This window comes from Bacillus rossius, chromosome 2 (genome assembly GCF_032445375.1).
Source record: "Bacillus rossius redtenbacheri isolate Brsri chromosome 2, Brsri_v3, whole genome shotgun sequence".
NCBI lineage: Eukaryota > Metazoa > Arthropoda > Insecta > Phasmatodea > Bacillidae > Bacillus > Bacillus rossius.
In genome coordinates this window covers 1,997,800-2,015,162 of record NC_086331.1, presented here as the reverse complement: position 1 = coordinate 2,015,162, position 17,363 = coordinate 1,997,800, and the positions used below count along the sequence as shown (strand labels likewise).

The window sequence follows — 17,363 nt, the reverse complement described above, 5'->3', positions numbered from 1 at the left end:
CGTAAGTGTGAATTTCAGTGTTTTATAGTATTTCAGTATTTTATTGAATTTAAATGTTTGTTTTATAATAATAATAATAATAATTTTGTGGATGTGTTTTATGGTGGTTTTAAGATCGTGAATATTGTAGGTGGGGAGAAAGAAAGACGTGCCGCCACACAGCGGAGTCAAAAACGATAATGTATCGCATCTTGTGTAAGAGAGAGACAGACAGCCCAGACCGTGTGAATATCTGACAGAAATTCCCAAATTCTGTGTTAAATTAAAAAGAGATGGAAGTAGTGGGAGAAGGACAGAGACATGGGACAGAGCGAGGGGAAGCCTTCAAAGAGGGGAATCACTAAATAATAATAGTAAGAATAAATGTTGTAGCCAATCATGAGTCAGTATTTCAGGGAAGTCCCCAGCTAACTGAAATTTTCTTATTGTTTTGTAATGTGCTGTGTTTCTTCAGTCGTTGATCGAGGGTCGAGCCGAGAGGTAGTGCCGTCTCAGCGGTTTCGGGGATTGTCATTGTCTGGACGAGGTACCGATTGGCCGCGTGTTGGGCAGTGGCTTACAAAGTATAAGATTATGTGAGTTTAAAAATTATTTTGCGGCTATGGTCCGGGCACCACCATGTAAGATCAACCTATTTTTATAATTTGGACTTTGCAATTATAATTTTCGACCACAGTGGTCGGTAATCGCCAAAAATAAGGCTCGAGTGATTGTGGCTTTGTTCCGAGGACGTAGTCCTGCGGCTTCGTACCTTGAGTTTGTGTGTAACCACAGGACGTTAGTGCAAACTGTCTTGTAAAGTAAGTATCTTTTGGTATCTGCGAACAGTCGGCGTCTGTGTTGGGTGCAAGTCTGGGACGAGGTTAGGTGCAAAAGTTGTTGCTCTAAATGTACTGGCTTTCGGGGTCGCACATAATGACCGTGAATTTTCGTCAGTTATCAGTAAAAATACATTGAAATCAGTTTGGTGTCTGAGAGACATTATTGCAGTAAAAAAATAAGTCAATAGTAACATTTTTCGAAAACTTGTGTAAGTTCGGCTCCCAAATAATTTTTTTTACAAGTGTTTTTTATATGTTCACTTCAGACCGATTTTTAAGCTAGCCGAGGGTGTCTGGGTGTAACAGTGGGAGGCCCAGGTGTGGCTGGCACTTATTTCGACATGCCGTGAGACTGAAATTTGGAAAAAAACCAGTGGAGAGAAACATTTTTGGAAAATTGAACTGCTCTGAAGGTGTCTCAGGATTCAGGATCATCGGCCGAGCTGAGTGAACGAGGTCGCTGTCTACACAGTGGAGATACAAGAGATGGAGGTATGAGTTGGTGGTGTGAACGCCGGCAGCGGGATCCAGTACGAGCACATCGCGGGACTTCGTGGGACAGACGCCGACACGCAGCAAGTCAAAAAAGCACAATATATGTAGTAAAATTGTTAATTAAGCCTTTTTTTTGTTGGTATAGTTGGAGTTACGAAAAAAAATGTGTTTTTTTGAGGTTATATATACTAACAAAAATTATGACTGGCAAATAGTAGTGAAGGGGAAGATTTCAATGGTTTTCCAGAAGGCTCGTAAAATTGACAAGGAAACCACACTTGAATATTGATTTAATGGACGGTCAGAACTTTTCATGTCCCCAGGGAATGTCTGGCAACATGGAACATCCTGCAGAGCCATTAATACTAAAGTAATGGAGTCAGACCAGATGATGCTATTATTAATGTTCATAAAACACCAAATGATACAAGAACAGCCAAAATCCGATCAAAATATACCGGAATCAGAAAATAAAATTTAACAGATCACACAGGGCTAAAACAACCTAACCGAACAGTTGGAACAGAACATACACAAAATAGATTGCATGTCACAAGAACAACATAACTTGTCACGGGATCTTACACTCAAATTTGAACAGGGCTTGAAGGAATTTGCTCAAAAGCTTGAACAAAGCCAACATGTAATCCGACAGGAAATTGCATAGGTGAGAGAGGAAGTAATAACACAGGTACAACAGGAAACTAAAATTGATACTATTGAAACAGATGTAAGCAAACAAATTTCTACCTGTACACAAAGGGTCGTGGTATGTGAATCACAAATTGAAGGGGTTCAAACTGGCATAGAAACTTGTTAAAGGGAAATTGGCATTTTGAAAGAAAACATTCAATTTGTGGGACAGGAAGTACAAGAAAACAAACAAAATTGCAGGCAGATTCAGGCAGTAGTTGTCGGAAATCGAGATGAGATCACTGAGTTGCATATAAAAGTAAATGAGAATGCCAGGAGTATTTACTAGGGATGTGCGAGTACCCAATATTTTCGGGTACGGTTCGAATCCAAAATTACCCGAACCCGGATTCGAACAGTATTACGAATATTCACAAAAATTATAAATAATTAATTTAATACGGCTCATAAATACTAGCAGTGAAAAATAAAATTTGGCTACTATTACGTAAGTATTTATAATATGATGTAGCAAAGAAAGATATGTAAATTAAATAATTAACACAGTGACATTAAAAGAATTTCGAGATTTTGAGAGCTTAAACTATAATTACGAATTTCGTCGTATAGCAAACTATAAACTAAAAACAATTACATACCTACAAGAAAAAAAGTCTTGGCTATTTATTGGAGAAAAAATGGCTTCGTTTGCTGAAACATTTATAAAACTGAGATTTCCCTGTGGCGTGCAGTTTATTATGATTGAGTTGGAGAATCGAATATGTTTTGGTTTTCATATTTTAAAGTGTTTATTATTAATTAAGGTTACATAATTATAAACATTTCAATATCAGTGTAATAAATAATTGCCAGTAGTTACAGTTAGAAAAAAGAGAACACACATTATTTTTAAAATAATCAGTTATTTTTAATTATTCTGTGCTTAGTATTCGGAATCTGATTCATATCTCAAATATTGCCAGGGATTCGAATCAGATTCGAACCGATCTGAAAATCAAGGATTCGCACATCCCTTAATGAAAGGGGAATTCAGGAAATTCAAGATGTTTAGAACACTGGAAGTTCATGTAGAAAAAATGGTTTCTGAAAATATAAATACAGTAGAATCTCGTTATAGTGAGCGCGGTAATAGCGAGAACACGGATATAACGAGGTATTTTTGAGGAATTTACGGCGTGATCGCTTGAAGCGCGCTTTTGTTATTTGTCTGCTTTATCTCCACCCCTCTCGCTCGCCACTAGACATCTTGCCGTTGACGCCTGTCACATTCTTCAGCCGTGCAGTCGCCACCTAAGTGCGTGGCTTCAAAAATAGAATCCCATCCTTTATTTCTTTTATCAAACTTCCGTTAGTTATCTGTGCCGTGTGTAGACAAAGTTTGGGATTGGAACAGAAACAACGTAAGAAAGTATTTTTTACAAATTAGAAATATGTATGTTTTGGTTTTTATAATCGCCTATTTTCACGTTTTTTTTGGTTATCTTAAAAGAGATAATATGTAAAAGCCGCTCTAATGAGATTTAATTGTTTCTTGGTTAACAAAAACTATTAATTATCAAATATTGTTAATTGTTTATATTCTATTTATTATTATTTACGCGACGTCATACTGTACGCGTACGTAATATGACTGGATTCGTTGCTGCAACATAACATAGCATGTTATGCGGTATCAGAAGTAACGAGTAACGTAACGATAATGAGTACTAATTGTTATAGTAACGAATACATACGGGTACACATTTTTTCGTTACTTTTACACCTCTAGTAGGCACTACCGTATTTATTTCCGAATCGCTAGGGCAGTTTTCTTGTAACTTTTGTTTCTGTCAGTTGTTGGGGTATCTGTCCGGGAAAGGGGTGGTGATGGTTTGAGTTTAATCCCAAATTTATTTTCTAAAAAAGTTGACAGGTTTCTTTAAATGAAAAAAAGTATAGTTTTCAGCGACTATTACGTTTGAGGCGTACGTGCGTTGCCGCAGCCGCACTCCTGCTTTTTTGTAAGGAATTAAATTGTTGCACTACACTAGCACGACCTGTTAGCAACATCCCGAACCAACATGGCCGCTAGCAGACAGCCCGCGTCGACAATAGATAGCAGGACAATGCTGCGTCGGCCGCGGGTTGAGATGCTATACTTACGTGGCGTGTTAGGGTATTCTGATTATTTTGACGCAATCGGTGATCGCATCCGTACTTATCGGGTATCGTTTTAAAGAGAATTCACACATCTGCTCACAGAAATTAAGATTTCGTTAATATAACCTGTTATTTTCCAATTATACAGGTTTAAACACAATTTTTATGCTATTTTCGGTTAATTATTATTTTTTTGGGGCCAAATCTGTCGAATTCGGTTATAGCGAGGACACGGTTATAGCGAGGATCAAACCCGGAACCGTGACACCTCGCTATAATGGGACTCTAGTGTATAGGGAAAAAATTCGAGGAATTTGAGATGGGGTATAGGGTTCAGAGGCGAACAAAATTAGTAAATGTGACACGCAAACAGGGAATATGGAGAGATCAAATCGTGTTGAGAGGCAAAATGTAAACAAGGAAATAACAGGTCAGGGAATAATAATTATTGCAGAAAGGGACAGCATTGTGACAAGACAATGAAAAGACAGTAATGTTGAATGTTTAGTGGAGAGTATAAAAAACTGTAGGTTTGACAATTACATGTTTTTGAGATTAGTACAGAAGAAGTGGGTGTCGCTACAGCCTGATCCTGCAGATCCTATTGAAAGGTTTTTTGTGGAACAAGATGAAGTAGGTGCGAGTGAAAGTAAGGGAAAGGTAGGGAGGGTAGAGTAAATAGTAGGGGTTCAATGAAAATGAGTACACACAGTTTATAAACGGGTGTTAATGTCAGTGCAGTGGCCACTGAGACAAGTACAAGTGTAAACGAGGGTAGACAATGTTCTAAAAGGTTGAAAAATAAGAGAAAAAAAAACGGAACAAACGTTAAGAGGCTATAGAGAAATTGTGGCGAAAAGGAAAAAGAAAGTTAATTGTAAATTTTGCATTCAATGTAAACATCAGTTGTGTCTTCTCAGGGCATAGTAACAAGCACTCAGTCAATTTCCACTAAAAAACAAATTTTTTTTGCAAAGATAATTCAGAGATAAACTGTTTGAAGTATAGTGAAACTTAACTTTTAATAATGAATCATGTTAATTTATTTTTGATGTTTTCAGATTTTCTTGATTTTTGAGATTTTCATTTGACCTTTACAATTGGAAAGCCATTAAGGCAATGAAATAATTTTTTGAATTTAAGAAATTTTAGAGGTTTTCATTTTTCTGTGGGGAGGTATTTTTATGAGTTGATTGATTGGAGGGGTCTGAGAAGTGATTTGTACTGATCACCCCAGTGATTTTTCTGTGCCACCCAATCAACTTACATTGTAAAATACTGACCAGTAATTTTTTCAGTTGGTAATTTTTTTAAAAATGTTAATTTCTTTGTTTACTCTGAATTATCTAACGGTTAGCTGAAGTCGATTAGTGACTCAAAGGGATTATAGTTGAGCGTCCCTGCCTTTGGCAGCTCAGGAGTTAGGGAAAAAAAAAATAATTTTGCTTTTTATTATATGTTTCAATTTAAATGTATTTCAGCCCTAGAAGGTAATTGATGAAGAGTAATAATTTAAATGTTATTTTTCTTAAGAATAATGGTTTAAATTTGATGGCTTGTAACTATTTCATGTGTTGGTTGATTGGGGGTGAGAATAGCTGTTGGGAGGCCACACCAATGCCTCGTCTGTAACCCAACTAATTTCACACTGAAATACTGACCAATTAAACAATTCATTTTATCAACTTGCAAGTTATTTTCAATTGAGTGGATTTTATCCTGAAGGAACCACAGAAGTATTATGCTATGATGTTTTGTATGATATATAGTATAGTTTTTTTTAAAAAACAGTTATAAACATTTAGCAATTAACGCAAAGAGTGTATGAGTTGATGATTTCTTTAATGAGTTTGGAGTTTAACAGGGGAGTTTGTTTTGTAAACAACAGGGTTTTTGTGTATTATACATAAGAGAGCATAAAACTACAATTTAATATTTTTATAATCAGCTAAATGTTTCATGAATTACAATTTTTAAAGAAGGGTATTCTGTCATATTGAAGTTTTTATGGAAAAGAAATAATATGTGGAGTCTTGATACATACATATGATACATACATAAATTAAAAGGAGTTGCTCTACTTAAAGTATTTCTGCCATTAAGAATCAAATAAGGTTTGTCATATTAACAGAGATTTTAAATTTGAATTACAAATGAAAAATAATAATATAACACTTAGAGAAGATTTTCTGCAGTGAATTTTCAAAATAATAGCATATATATATATATGCTATTATTTTGAAAATTCACTGCAGAAAATCTTCTCTAAGTGTTATATTATTATTTTTCATTTGTAATATATATATATATATATATATATATATATATATATATATATATATATATATATATATATATATATATATATATATATAAACACACACACGTGCTAGAGAGAGAGAGAGAGAGTTTTCAAGGAGAAAGTTGATTATGTTATTACTAAGCCTGTGCGAATATCAGTTTTTTAGTTCGAATCAAATTCGAATACGAATACCAAATTATTCTCGAATACAAATATTGAGTTCGAATAATTGGATTGAGAATTGATATCCCATAAAACATGTTATATCACATCACATTACAATATAACAGGTACATATTTACTGATACATGTATGTAGAATCAAAAAACCGACAGTACTTAAAATTTTAAGGTTCTCCAATTTTATAATTAGTTTGTATTAAAAAGAGTCTTGTCACATCACTACATATTAGCTAATTTAAATTTTTGTGGAGAAACACAAGCTGCTCTACATTTTCGGGGAGTAGACTCTCTCTTCTACACGTCACAATGTTGCCAGCTGTTGAGAAAAGTCTCTCACTGCACACTTGTGTGGCAGGTATAGACAAGTACTTTCTTGCTACCACAGCTGTGTTTCGGAAACAAGTGCGCCCCTTCTCTGACCAGAAACTGAAAGGATTTTCATTCTTTGGGATTAAGGGTGCTGCCAGATATTCGTTTACTTCTCCTTGGATAGTTTCTTCGTAGCTTGCAAGAGTAGACTGAGCTGCTGTTGAAGGTTTCAAGTAGGCCCACAGAGATGACTTCTTAATAGGTATTTCACTTGTAGCCTCATTTGTCTCAGTTATAGTTTCAGCTACTGTGTTCAGCTTACACAGCTTACATACCTCCCTGCACAAATTTTCAACCCATATTTTTTTTAAATGTTCATCCTCAATTAGTGAATCTTTGAACCGTGGATCTACCATCATAGAAAACACATTTACTTCACAATCTTGGTACACCATGTAACGTGATCGCAAGATTTTAAATAAGTTCTTGGTGAGAGTTTTTTTTTCGACGCGCGGGACAGGATAATTGCCTGAGCTGTCACTACGCGAGGAATTTGGGAAAGGTGGGAAGGTTATGAAGGGGGGGGGGGGGGGTTTGCCGCCTGCATCCGGTCGTTTACTGTGTATTATCCTATTGAAAAACATTGACGTAGCATGTTAGGCTTTTGGAGTCTTTGCTGTGAGTATGCAGCCAGATGTTTTCCACATGGTCTGTACAATTTTCTCTCTCTTCGCTGTCACGTTCGGAACGAAATTACAGTGCCGACAAACCATGTTTCACCCCCTAATCTGAAAACTGTCACCTATAACGTCCCGGTTGTATGGATTTTAGACACGTATTTATCTTTATCAGTATGCTGACAGTTCAAATCTATTTTAAACGACCTGACGACATTGTTCTACATAAAATACGTTAGTTATCGCTCCAAATTACTGTGTTCAAACGGGCTTTACGTGGCCAGATGTAGTGATCCCGCTCAGCCTTTTTCGTAAATGACTGAATATTCGTTTTTTCGAAGTGTTAGTATTCAGAATCAAATACGAATAATAAACTATTCGTTTTGATATTCGAAAATTCGAATATTCGCACAGGCCTAGTTATTACTGTTTAAAACATACACTATTGGTTCTTGGTACTACAAGAGTAGATAAAGGATTATGAGAAATGGTCTGTATTCTGCCAGATAAGCAGTGGCTACTGTGTTTAAAGGTGTTTTTTCGAGGCAGCTGAGAGGCAACTGTTTTAATATTTAATGTGTTGTATGTAATGTATGTTATTGCTTGCAGTGGAGAGTACAATGTTGACAAGTAGTCAAAGTAAACATGAAGGTGTTTCAGTTTGTATCTGAGATAGTTTTATCAATGCTAATAGTGGCTTTGCAGATAATGTTAAATGAATTAGAAAATATGGAATAATTAATATTTTAAAAATTTATGCAATGATTGTAATGAAAGTTTTTCTTGTATTTTATATCTTGTTGAGTGATTTTGTTTGTTGTGTTCACTAATGTTGAGGTTCACGGACTGGCCAAAGATGCGTGTATGTAGTTGTCTGTGTGAGTTGTGTATTAATGTATTTTGTCATTTTCTGGCCAAAAGTATCAAACGTTTCCTCGTCGTCGGGGTGACCAAGGGGATTTAATGAGTCAAATGTGTTTTGTCGACGATCATGGTTTTGACTATGAAAGTCAAATATTAGGGCTATGTTGTGTGTGTGCATTTCATTGGTATAGTCATGGTTTGAAATTCTTATGTTCAAATACTGCAGATGTAAATTTACTGTTCAGGGATAAGAGATGAACAGACATTTTGTTGCTGACCATTGCTTAATATTGTAAACAAGGTATTTATAACATAATAATACCAAGATAATTTAAACTTTGATAAGAGTGAGAGAAAGTAAACATTTTGGTATTTTTTCAATGAGTAAGATAACAAGTTTTATTGAAATAATATTATTTTAATGATGTCTCCTTTTCACTTCTTGATAACTTTGTGATGCTTGTGCCGAACTCTTGAATTAATGTTTTACAAAGCTTGAGAATAATATTGTTTCAGTAAAAAATAGATATATGACAGCTGAGAAATTATGAATCAATGGTGAATGTTGTTTAACACTTTTGATGAAGTTACACTTTTGTATAATTTATAAAAATTTTATATACTCTCAGCTGAGTTTCTCCCATTGAATTATATCATTATCTTGATTGTGTGGAATAGTGCATATAAATTGTAATTTTTATAGCCTTGCATTTAATTTATTAAATATTATTTAAATCAAAATAAGTTTTTGTTTTAAGTATGTTCAGTATGATATTTCCAAGGTACATGTTGGCCTAAAAATGTTATACTGGTTGCCAAATACTTAGCTGGCAGCATACTTGAAATATACATTAAGTCTTCAGTTACATATAGCATGTTATGGAACTGAGGAGATTGTATCTGTGGTTTCCTATTAGATCTATTTAGTAACATTTATTGAAAAAATAAACTAGCTGTTATTCTTTTACACGGAATTCATGTTGAACAAGCACTCTGTGATGACACTTGACAACACTGTACTGAATATCACAATGGTCACAATATCACAACTTGCAAACATACCAAAAAAAATGTAAAACATTATTTTTCACACTCAACATGTTTGCTGCCAGGTCATATAAGTTATTGAAATTTCTTACAGTTTAATGTCTTGGTTGTAACTTGTAAACATTAATGTAGTAAATTATGTATTGTGCAAACATTTTATTTTACTGTGATGTGCAACATTGATGTGATAGTAAAATCTTTTATTTAAATATAATAGTAAAATCATGTTCATCTACAGATCAGTTACATGTTTTAAATTGAGACTATTTCTAGAATACTATCATTATTGACCTGTATATAAATTTCTATGTTCAGAATCAGAAAAAAAATGTACTGGCCTTTTTTTGTCAACAGCAACAGATCTGTTGAAAAAAATCTTATTGCTTGTATGTTTTTAATTGGTACAGTACACATTTTAAAATTAAGTTATGATGATGATAGTTTGATTGGCTTGAAGGCTGATTTGAATTCCCAGTCGTCGACACGTGGACTGTGACTGGGTTGGCAAGGTGATATGACAGTGGTGCCTTCTGCTGTATGGACATGAAGGGTCAACACAACACACACTCCTGAACCCAGAAAGGAATCTGTCAACGAGTTATAAATCCCCAACCCTGCTGGAAACCGAACCTGAAACCTTAGGCTGACCTGCCAGAACGTCAGCACTGCAGCAATACATTCATAATGCATTCCTCTATTTATGGCAAGTGCCCTGTGCGCCTCTCCTCCTTTCTGGCTTGGGTAGTACCTTGGACGCAACAGTTCTGCTTTTCTCTCAATGACTGGCAGTTGCTGCATCTTATCCATTCAGTAATCATGTGTGAGACGGTTCAATCCACTGAAACAAGGCGAATGCTGGCCGTTCCATATTTGAAAGAATTTCTTGTGTTTCTTTATTGCCAAGCATATTTAAGGTTGCTCTTTCTGAGTTGCCTGTTGATTGTGAAATATTCCTTTGCTCTTTAAATATCAAAAGACAGCCAGTTATCATACAGGTATTTGTAACTAGCAAGTTTTATCTAAATAAGAAGAAAATTACAGAAAGTACCCTGTTTTATTGCATAATCGTCGCACGCGCATAGTCATCGCACCTATATTTTAGGGCGTCAAAATTTGGATTTAAAAACCTCTCGCGTAAAAGTAGCATGATGTTTTTGGTGCCGCTATTAGATTCCGAGTGCTTTGTGTAGGTATCTTTTCCATATAAAACAATGTATTTTATAGTAGAAATCTAATATTTATTCGGACAATACCACTTATTTAATTAACAGAAATACGAAGTTGTCTGATGTGAAAATTTTCTTTTAAAGACGATTTTAAACGTAATAACTAGGGCCAATGAAAAATGGTAAATAATAAAGGCCCATTTCGGTGAATAAAAAGAGTTATTTCGGTGCAAAATTTTGGTGAAAAAAAATTGTTTAGTTAGAAGAAATAACTATTTCGTCATTATAATTTTATACACATATATATATATATTTGATGGAATTATTGTTTTCTTTGGTCAAAATTTATCAAAAACAATATTTTAAAGTACAACATGTACATCTAAAATTTAGCACGCTGCATTTGTAATTAAAATTCTCAAGATGACATACAAAAAAAATCGAAAACTGATCAGAAACGTTAGTGGCTCAAGTCCATTTCGACTATCTCTGAAAATCAGCTATTATATATTTCCTGCAAACTAGTCCCCACCAAAACACTGTACTTATTCAACAATACAGAATATTGTTTTTTTTTTATTTTGTTAAGTTTTTCACCGCCTCAACAGCGTGTGCGGTATTTGTTCATGTATATGTTGGCACTCTTGGCCGGCATTTTTCGTGCGTTGCCGTGACAACTACGAAAATAAACAGTCGCCCAGGCTAGGACGTCCAGATACAATAATTAGCATTTTGAAAGTTATGATTTGATTAGCTAATATGGAAGTGACGCTATTTTTCTGGACTGCGTTTGGCCGATTCAGAGAAAGGAACAAAGAGTGAGTTAAGGCCTATCGACGATGGCGTCACGAGACGCATTTGTTGTCTGCAAAATAATGTGATTTTTGTCGTTTTAATGGCCTTCTACGTCACTTAGGAACGTGTGCGACGACGGAGACTGAGTACACGTACGTCTGGATGTAATAATTTTCATTCGTGAAATATATGGTTCTAGAGTAAATTGACGCTTAGTTCCAGAACCCGATGCTTGACACCTCTCTTTGTTCACCTTGTGCGATGCTCAAAATTTACAGTGTTTTTCACACGTGTCTTCTTTTCCAGTCGACTTGCACATCATGATGCCTTTTTCTTTACTGAACACGTAAAATCCTTCGTTGTCATATTCTTTAACTCTTTTGAAAACACTCACTACTTTCGGCATTTTATACGTTTATCCACAGTGACCACGGTAATATGACCAACATCAACATGCCACAAAAACTTTAACGGAAAACGATCATAGAATGCGGAAGAGATACATATTGCATCCACTCGGAAATAAAGAACTTAAACTCGACAGACACGCACTCGTGAAAATAAAATCATAGAACATTTTGACACTCGTAACTACCAACGCCATCTGTGATTTGTCCACCAGTAGCTAAAGTGATGATGTTTATTGCCACTCTCTACTCTATGGGTGCTAGAGAAAAACAAAAGCAAAGATGGCGTCTCACACATAACCTCTTAGAATAATATACGTTTTGTGCGGTTCCAGAATGATTCAACGTGATTTTTCGCGATAAAAAAGGTTAATTTCGCGCAAATATCTCTATTTCGTCATATTTCGTGAAAAACTACGGATTTCGCGCATCACAGCAAGTTTCGTTAAAACGAAATGCAGTATATTAACGTCTTATCACTACCAAGTAAGGTTATTTGTATTACACATCATGTGCAAGTGATTTTTTTAAAATTTCGCGATTTCGTCATTAACGAAATTTGACTACCCCTAGTAATAACCTTTATCTGTTCGTCTGCGTCGCCGCGGTGTACCGCTTATAAAAATGTAGGCAGCGCTAGTTGACATCATTCCTGTTTGGTTATGTTGCTTCCCGTATAGAGCGCGCACCCGTAGTCGAATATCGATATCTAGTCAATTGCATGCAACGCGCACTCTCTGTCAAGGGCCGAGTTAACTACATTTGATGGCCAGCACTCTTTCGTGGTAAGTGTATACTACGACAATAGTTACGCGTTAGTTCTCGTCACAGATTTTGTTTTCCTATTTAAAGTTGAAGAAAGGTTTTTGTTGCATGACTTATTAATGTAAATTGTTCAGTGTTCTTTTATATACTCTACTTTTTAAATAAGCGTACTTTCCATGAATGTGTTTTGTTTTTATGAATAACTTTACCTAACAAAACAAATTTTTTTTTGCATAAAAGTCGCACCCCTACTTTTCAAACTTGATTTTAGTATAAAATGTGCGATGATTATGCGATAAAACACGGTAACATACCATGAATATGTGGATTAATAAAACTAGTAATTTTTACTCTTACTTTTACACATTTCACATCATGTGTTGGCAGGTCTATTGAAAATTCCATAATGAAAAACAGTCTTGCAGAATGAGCCTGTTTGATAACACAGTTTTAGGCATGTGATTTAAACATGTTTTCATGTGTTTATTATTATTGATGGTACATAAATGCCAGGTATTTTCTCTGGTTACATACAAACTTTTGAAATGAAAATTGAATTTTGGACAGAGCCAAATATTGCATTTATGGTGAGTCAAAATTTGATCAAATGCTTGAACAATACAAAGTGTGGAAATACGTTATTTCACATGTAAAAATATTGAATGTAAATAATCATATTTGTGAATCGGTATATAATAATGTATTATTAGGTTTTTTTTGCTTAAGTTAATGAGAGTCATAGTTGCTAACCTTTCTTGTTCACGACCAATCCTTATCTAACTGTACCCGATGGCAACCATTCTGATTTCTGACACCATTACGCTAGGAATTTTTTGTACAGTAATTCTCATATAATATGTGTGACGAGCACTATTGTGTTACATTGGTTTTCTTGGTGTGCTCGTTTACCCCACTCCTACCTCATTGACCTCATCCATTCTTCAGCCTTGCCAGTGGTAACAGGCACATCTCTGGGGGGCTGTAAACTCTACTAAAGAATTGCCGTTTTAATCCATTTTCACTTTTCTTCAGCTGCAGATATTGTGCCAATTTTCAATTTTGTAATTTCAGAATTAGAACTTAGGTGTTGTGTGCAGTGCCGTAACGGCGCTGTGTGTGCATATTGTGGCTGGTTGCTTCATCTGTTTCCCCTGGCTAAAAAATAATTGTAAAATGGACATCAGTAACTTAGGGCAACATATTATTTTTTAGACAAAACACAGCATTCTAAGTGAATTTCAACAACGCCCCAACATGAGGGAAGTCGAAAAATTATACAGTAAAATTTAGAAACTCTTCATAACATATGAGCAAATAAAAGTAGGAGCAATCACAGATGTGTCTTGTTGATGTTATTGTGCTAAATTAAAATTTTGCAGGGTTTCCTGCTGGCCTAATGGTATTCCCAACATTTTACTTAAAGGTTGTTCTTTTTTACTTGTACCTCTTTACTCGCACATATTTAACGTAAGTTTAAAGACACAAGTCGGTCCTAAATCCTGGAAAATAGCAAAGGTTATTTCTATTCATAAAAATGGAAGCAAATTAACTGCCTGTAACTATCGTTCAATATCCCTGCTTAATGGTTTCTCAAAAAAATGTTGAAAAAGTAATTTTAAAAATAGAAAAATTTCTCACTAAAAAATAAAATCTCTTCTAATCAGCATGGGTTTAGAAATGGTATGTCAACTACCACCAATCTCATTTCTATTATTAATCCTGTCTATTATCATGTTACGCATAGAGGTCAAATGGATGCTGGTTGTTTATACCTAGTTACTGTTCGTCATGGAATTTTACTTGACAGATTATCTAACATTGGTCTCAGTGATAGTTTTGTAAATTGGTTTGCTAGTTATCTTAATCATAGAAATTTTTTTGGCTCTATCAACAATTGTAGCTCTAATTATTTTAATATTAGTTCAGGTGTTCCTGGTACCCTTTCCCCCTTACTTTTCAATGTTTTTATTGATAATCTTCTGTTTTCAACCACTCCAATGATGTTTTATTTGCAGATGATCACCAACATGTTAATTATTTATTTTCTAGTTCAAGAAGAACCCTAGCTTTAATCAAATTTATTACTTGGTATGCGACCAATCCTGAATCAATTCTTTCACTTTATTTTTCACTTATAAGGTCCAATCTTAAATATTGTTCTGTAGTTTGGAATTCTATCAACTCAACTGATTGTGAGAAAATTGAAAGTATACAAACTAAACTTATTAATTTTCTGAAGCTCAATCATTTCTCTCCACCCTCTTACCCTCCTTTAGATTGTAGAGCTTACCTTGATGCAATTATTATCAAGAACTGTTAAGACTCCAAAATAATTTCTTAATATGTTCTTGATAATACAGGAAATAGAGTTCCTCAATTCCATAGTCATTTGTTGTCTACCTTGTATAATAATAACTATATAATTTACAGATTAATCTCCAATTATAATATACTTGAACTCCTATCAAGCAAAATTGTGAAGTAAATTACACGTAATCATATCGCAAATGTCGTTATAAGAACTATTGTTTACATTCGTGTCATTCCAGTTATTCTTGCAATGTTTATTTAATTTTATTGATAAATTTATTGTAGATTCTTGTTTTTTTTTAATTATAAGTATTATTTTTTACTGTTTGTGTTTCTGTATAGTTTTATTTGTGTACTTAGTGTAAATGGTATGTTTGGTCTGGTCTCTGCAGGCATGTTACGCTCTCTCCTTGCATGCGTTGGCCTGCCTGTTGCGGTAGTGTGCTGTCGCCGCGAGGGGAGAGTGCTTGTACCTGCAGCTGTGTACGTCGTGCCCTCGGCTGTTGGTGGGCATGTGACAGTCACACACAAATAAACAACAGTTCATCACTTCTGTGTTTTTTAAATGTTGAAGTAACTTCCTTTGTGTTACGGAGTGAATGCTCTGTTGATGTAAGTTGTTGAGTGCCCCATATGACGGTCATTCTGTCGGGTGGGCTGGCCGGGGCAAGAGGTAGTTTGAGGATGTCATCTGCTCTCCTGTCTTTGGTTTTCTTTTATTCCTGGAGATGTGTCACATATTTATTTCAATACTTTATAAATAGGTAATACTTGTTTATTTTGGTTTTAAAAATTTTCAAGTATTATTTAAATAATATACATGGAGATATCTCAGGGTTTGATTGAAACTTTACAGTGCATTGATGGTTTGCTTTCAGGATGACCAGCCGGTGAAGTTCCGTGTGGAAAACTCGTGGGGTGACGACCGCGGCGACAAAGGATATCTTGTCATGACCAAGGACTGGTTTGAAGAGTTCGTGTTTGAGGTGGTGGTTGACCGCAAGTTCGTTCCTGATAAAGTCCTCGAAGTCTTCGAGCAAGATCCAATAATCTTGCCAGCGTGGGATCCGATGGGAACGCTTGCTCGCTGATGCTCATCATGCTGTTGTATTCTATCGTGCTTTGAAACCCGTTCATTTAAATGAACTGATCGTATGTTAATTTTGCCTGTAATCTGAGACAAAGTCGAAACCGTACATAAACTACGTATATGCATTTGTAAATACATCAGCTGATTTGCACCTATCTGGATATGTGCTATTACCAATAAAATTATGAAATAAAATATTAATGAAACTAAGAATGTCATTTTTTTCCCCAAAAACCACATAATTTTGGTTGTTTGTTAAAAAATCTAGCTTTAACTCATAGTTGAATACACAGTACGCCACTAAGAAAAAAAAAATGGTAGAAATATTTGGGTTTCTGATGGATCCAAAATATACATACCTTTTAAGCATAAATTAATAATTACAAATTGAGAGAGCTGTGCTATTTTACCAATATTAATAACATCATCTGTTGCAAATTTGTTTTTTTTTTTTGTGTTATAATAAGAAATAAATAGCTAATGGCAGATGGACTGTTTTATTAATTTCTTCTAGCACTATTATGTTTTTATCAGCAGTTCATATTTTGAGAGAGAAATGTTATATAATTTTCTGTGCATATGTGCGCATGCATGCAGTCCTACATGTTGATATACAGTATTTCAATTTCCATTGTTATCAAATCAAGCTCAAAAGCATTTATTTGGCTCTTAAGTAATTTACTTGTGTGTGCAAATCATAATGTTTATATTTTTGAAATATTAAAATTTTTATTTTGTACAGCTATTAAAAAGTTATTCAATTTTACAAAGCTATTAATGAATTAATTTAAGTTTACATTTTTGAAAATATTTATTGTAAAGTAGGTTGCAAAATATATTTTATTGACATCTGAAAAATTTGCAAGGAACATTGAAGGTACATGTCAAAAATCTAAAATTTCACTAAAAGGATTTACATTAAAATAATTGTTCATTCTATTTGTGACTGTTTAAAGATGTCATGAAATGTGATAAAAGAAATGTAGTTCAATATTTATGACCCTATTGTAAATTCCTGGCCTTTGGGCTTAACTGTTATAGCTCAGTGCTTGCAGTTGCTCTCTAAGGTCTTGGCACAAGGATTAAGGCACATTTGATTCATGTCTTTTCATTATTAATTGTTGCTTTTATTCTTCCCTCATTTTCATGAAAATTTATCATGATTTGGTTGGCATATAGGTACTTCTCTTAAACATCCTAATAATACCACTCATTGAAGAATTTACATATTTTACATTGTTACTGTAATCATTCACTGTATGCTTTGTTTTGAAAGTAATGACTTTCATTATTTACTTATATTTTGGGAAGGAGGTGCAAGTTTAATATGTATGCTGAAA

At 34.6% G+C, this 17,363-nt stretch overlaps 1 protein-coding gene across 3 annotated transcripts in view; it reads left to right on the top strand.

Annotated features, from left to right (window-relative positions):
• The window catches only part of LOC134529024 (bleomycin hydrolase), a 54,722-nt gene extending 38,493 nt beyond the window's left edge, over positions 1-16,229 (top strand). Inside the window, exons 9-10 of one of the 3 annotated variants that reach the window (XM_063362703.1) lie at positions 1,244-1,396; positions 15,812-16,229. In XM_063362703.1, the coding sequence (XP_063218773.1) occupies positions 1,244-1,396; positions 15,812-16,024 (366 nt within the window). In that variant the 3' untranslated portion in view covers positions 16,025-16,229. Of the gene's footprint in view, positions 1-1,234; positions 1,397-15,811 lie in introns of all 3 variants that reach the window. The other 2 variants (XM_063362702.1, XM_063362704.1) reach the window with 2 other exon arrangements.
• The last annotated feature ends 1,134 nt before the right edge of the window (positions 16,230-17,363 follow it).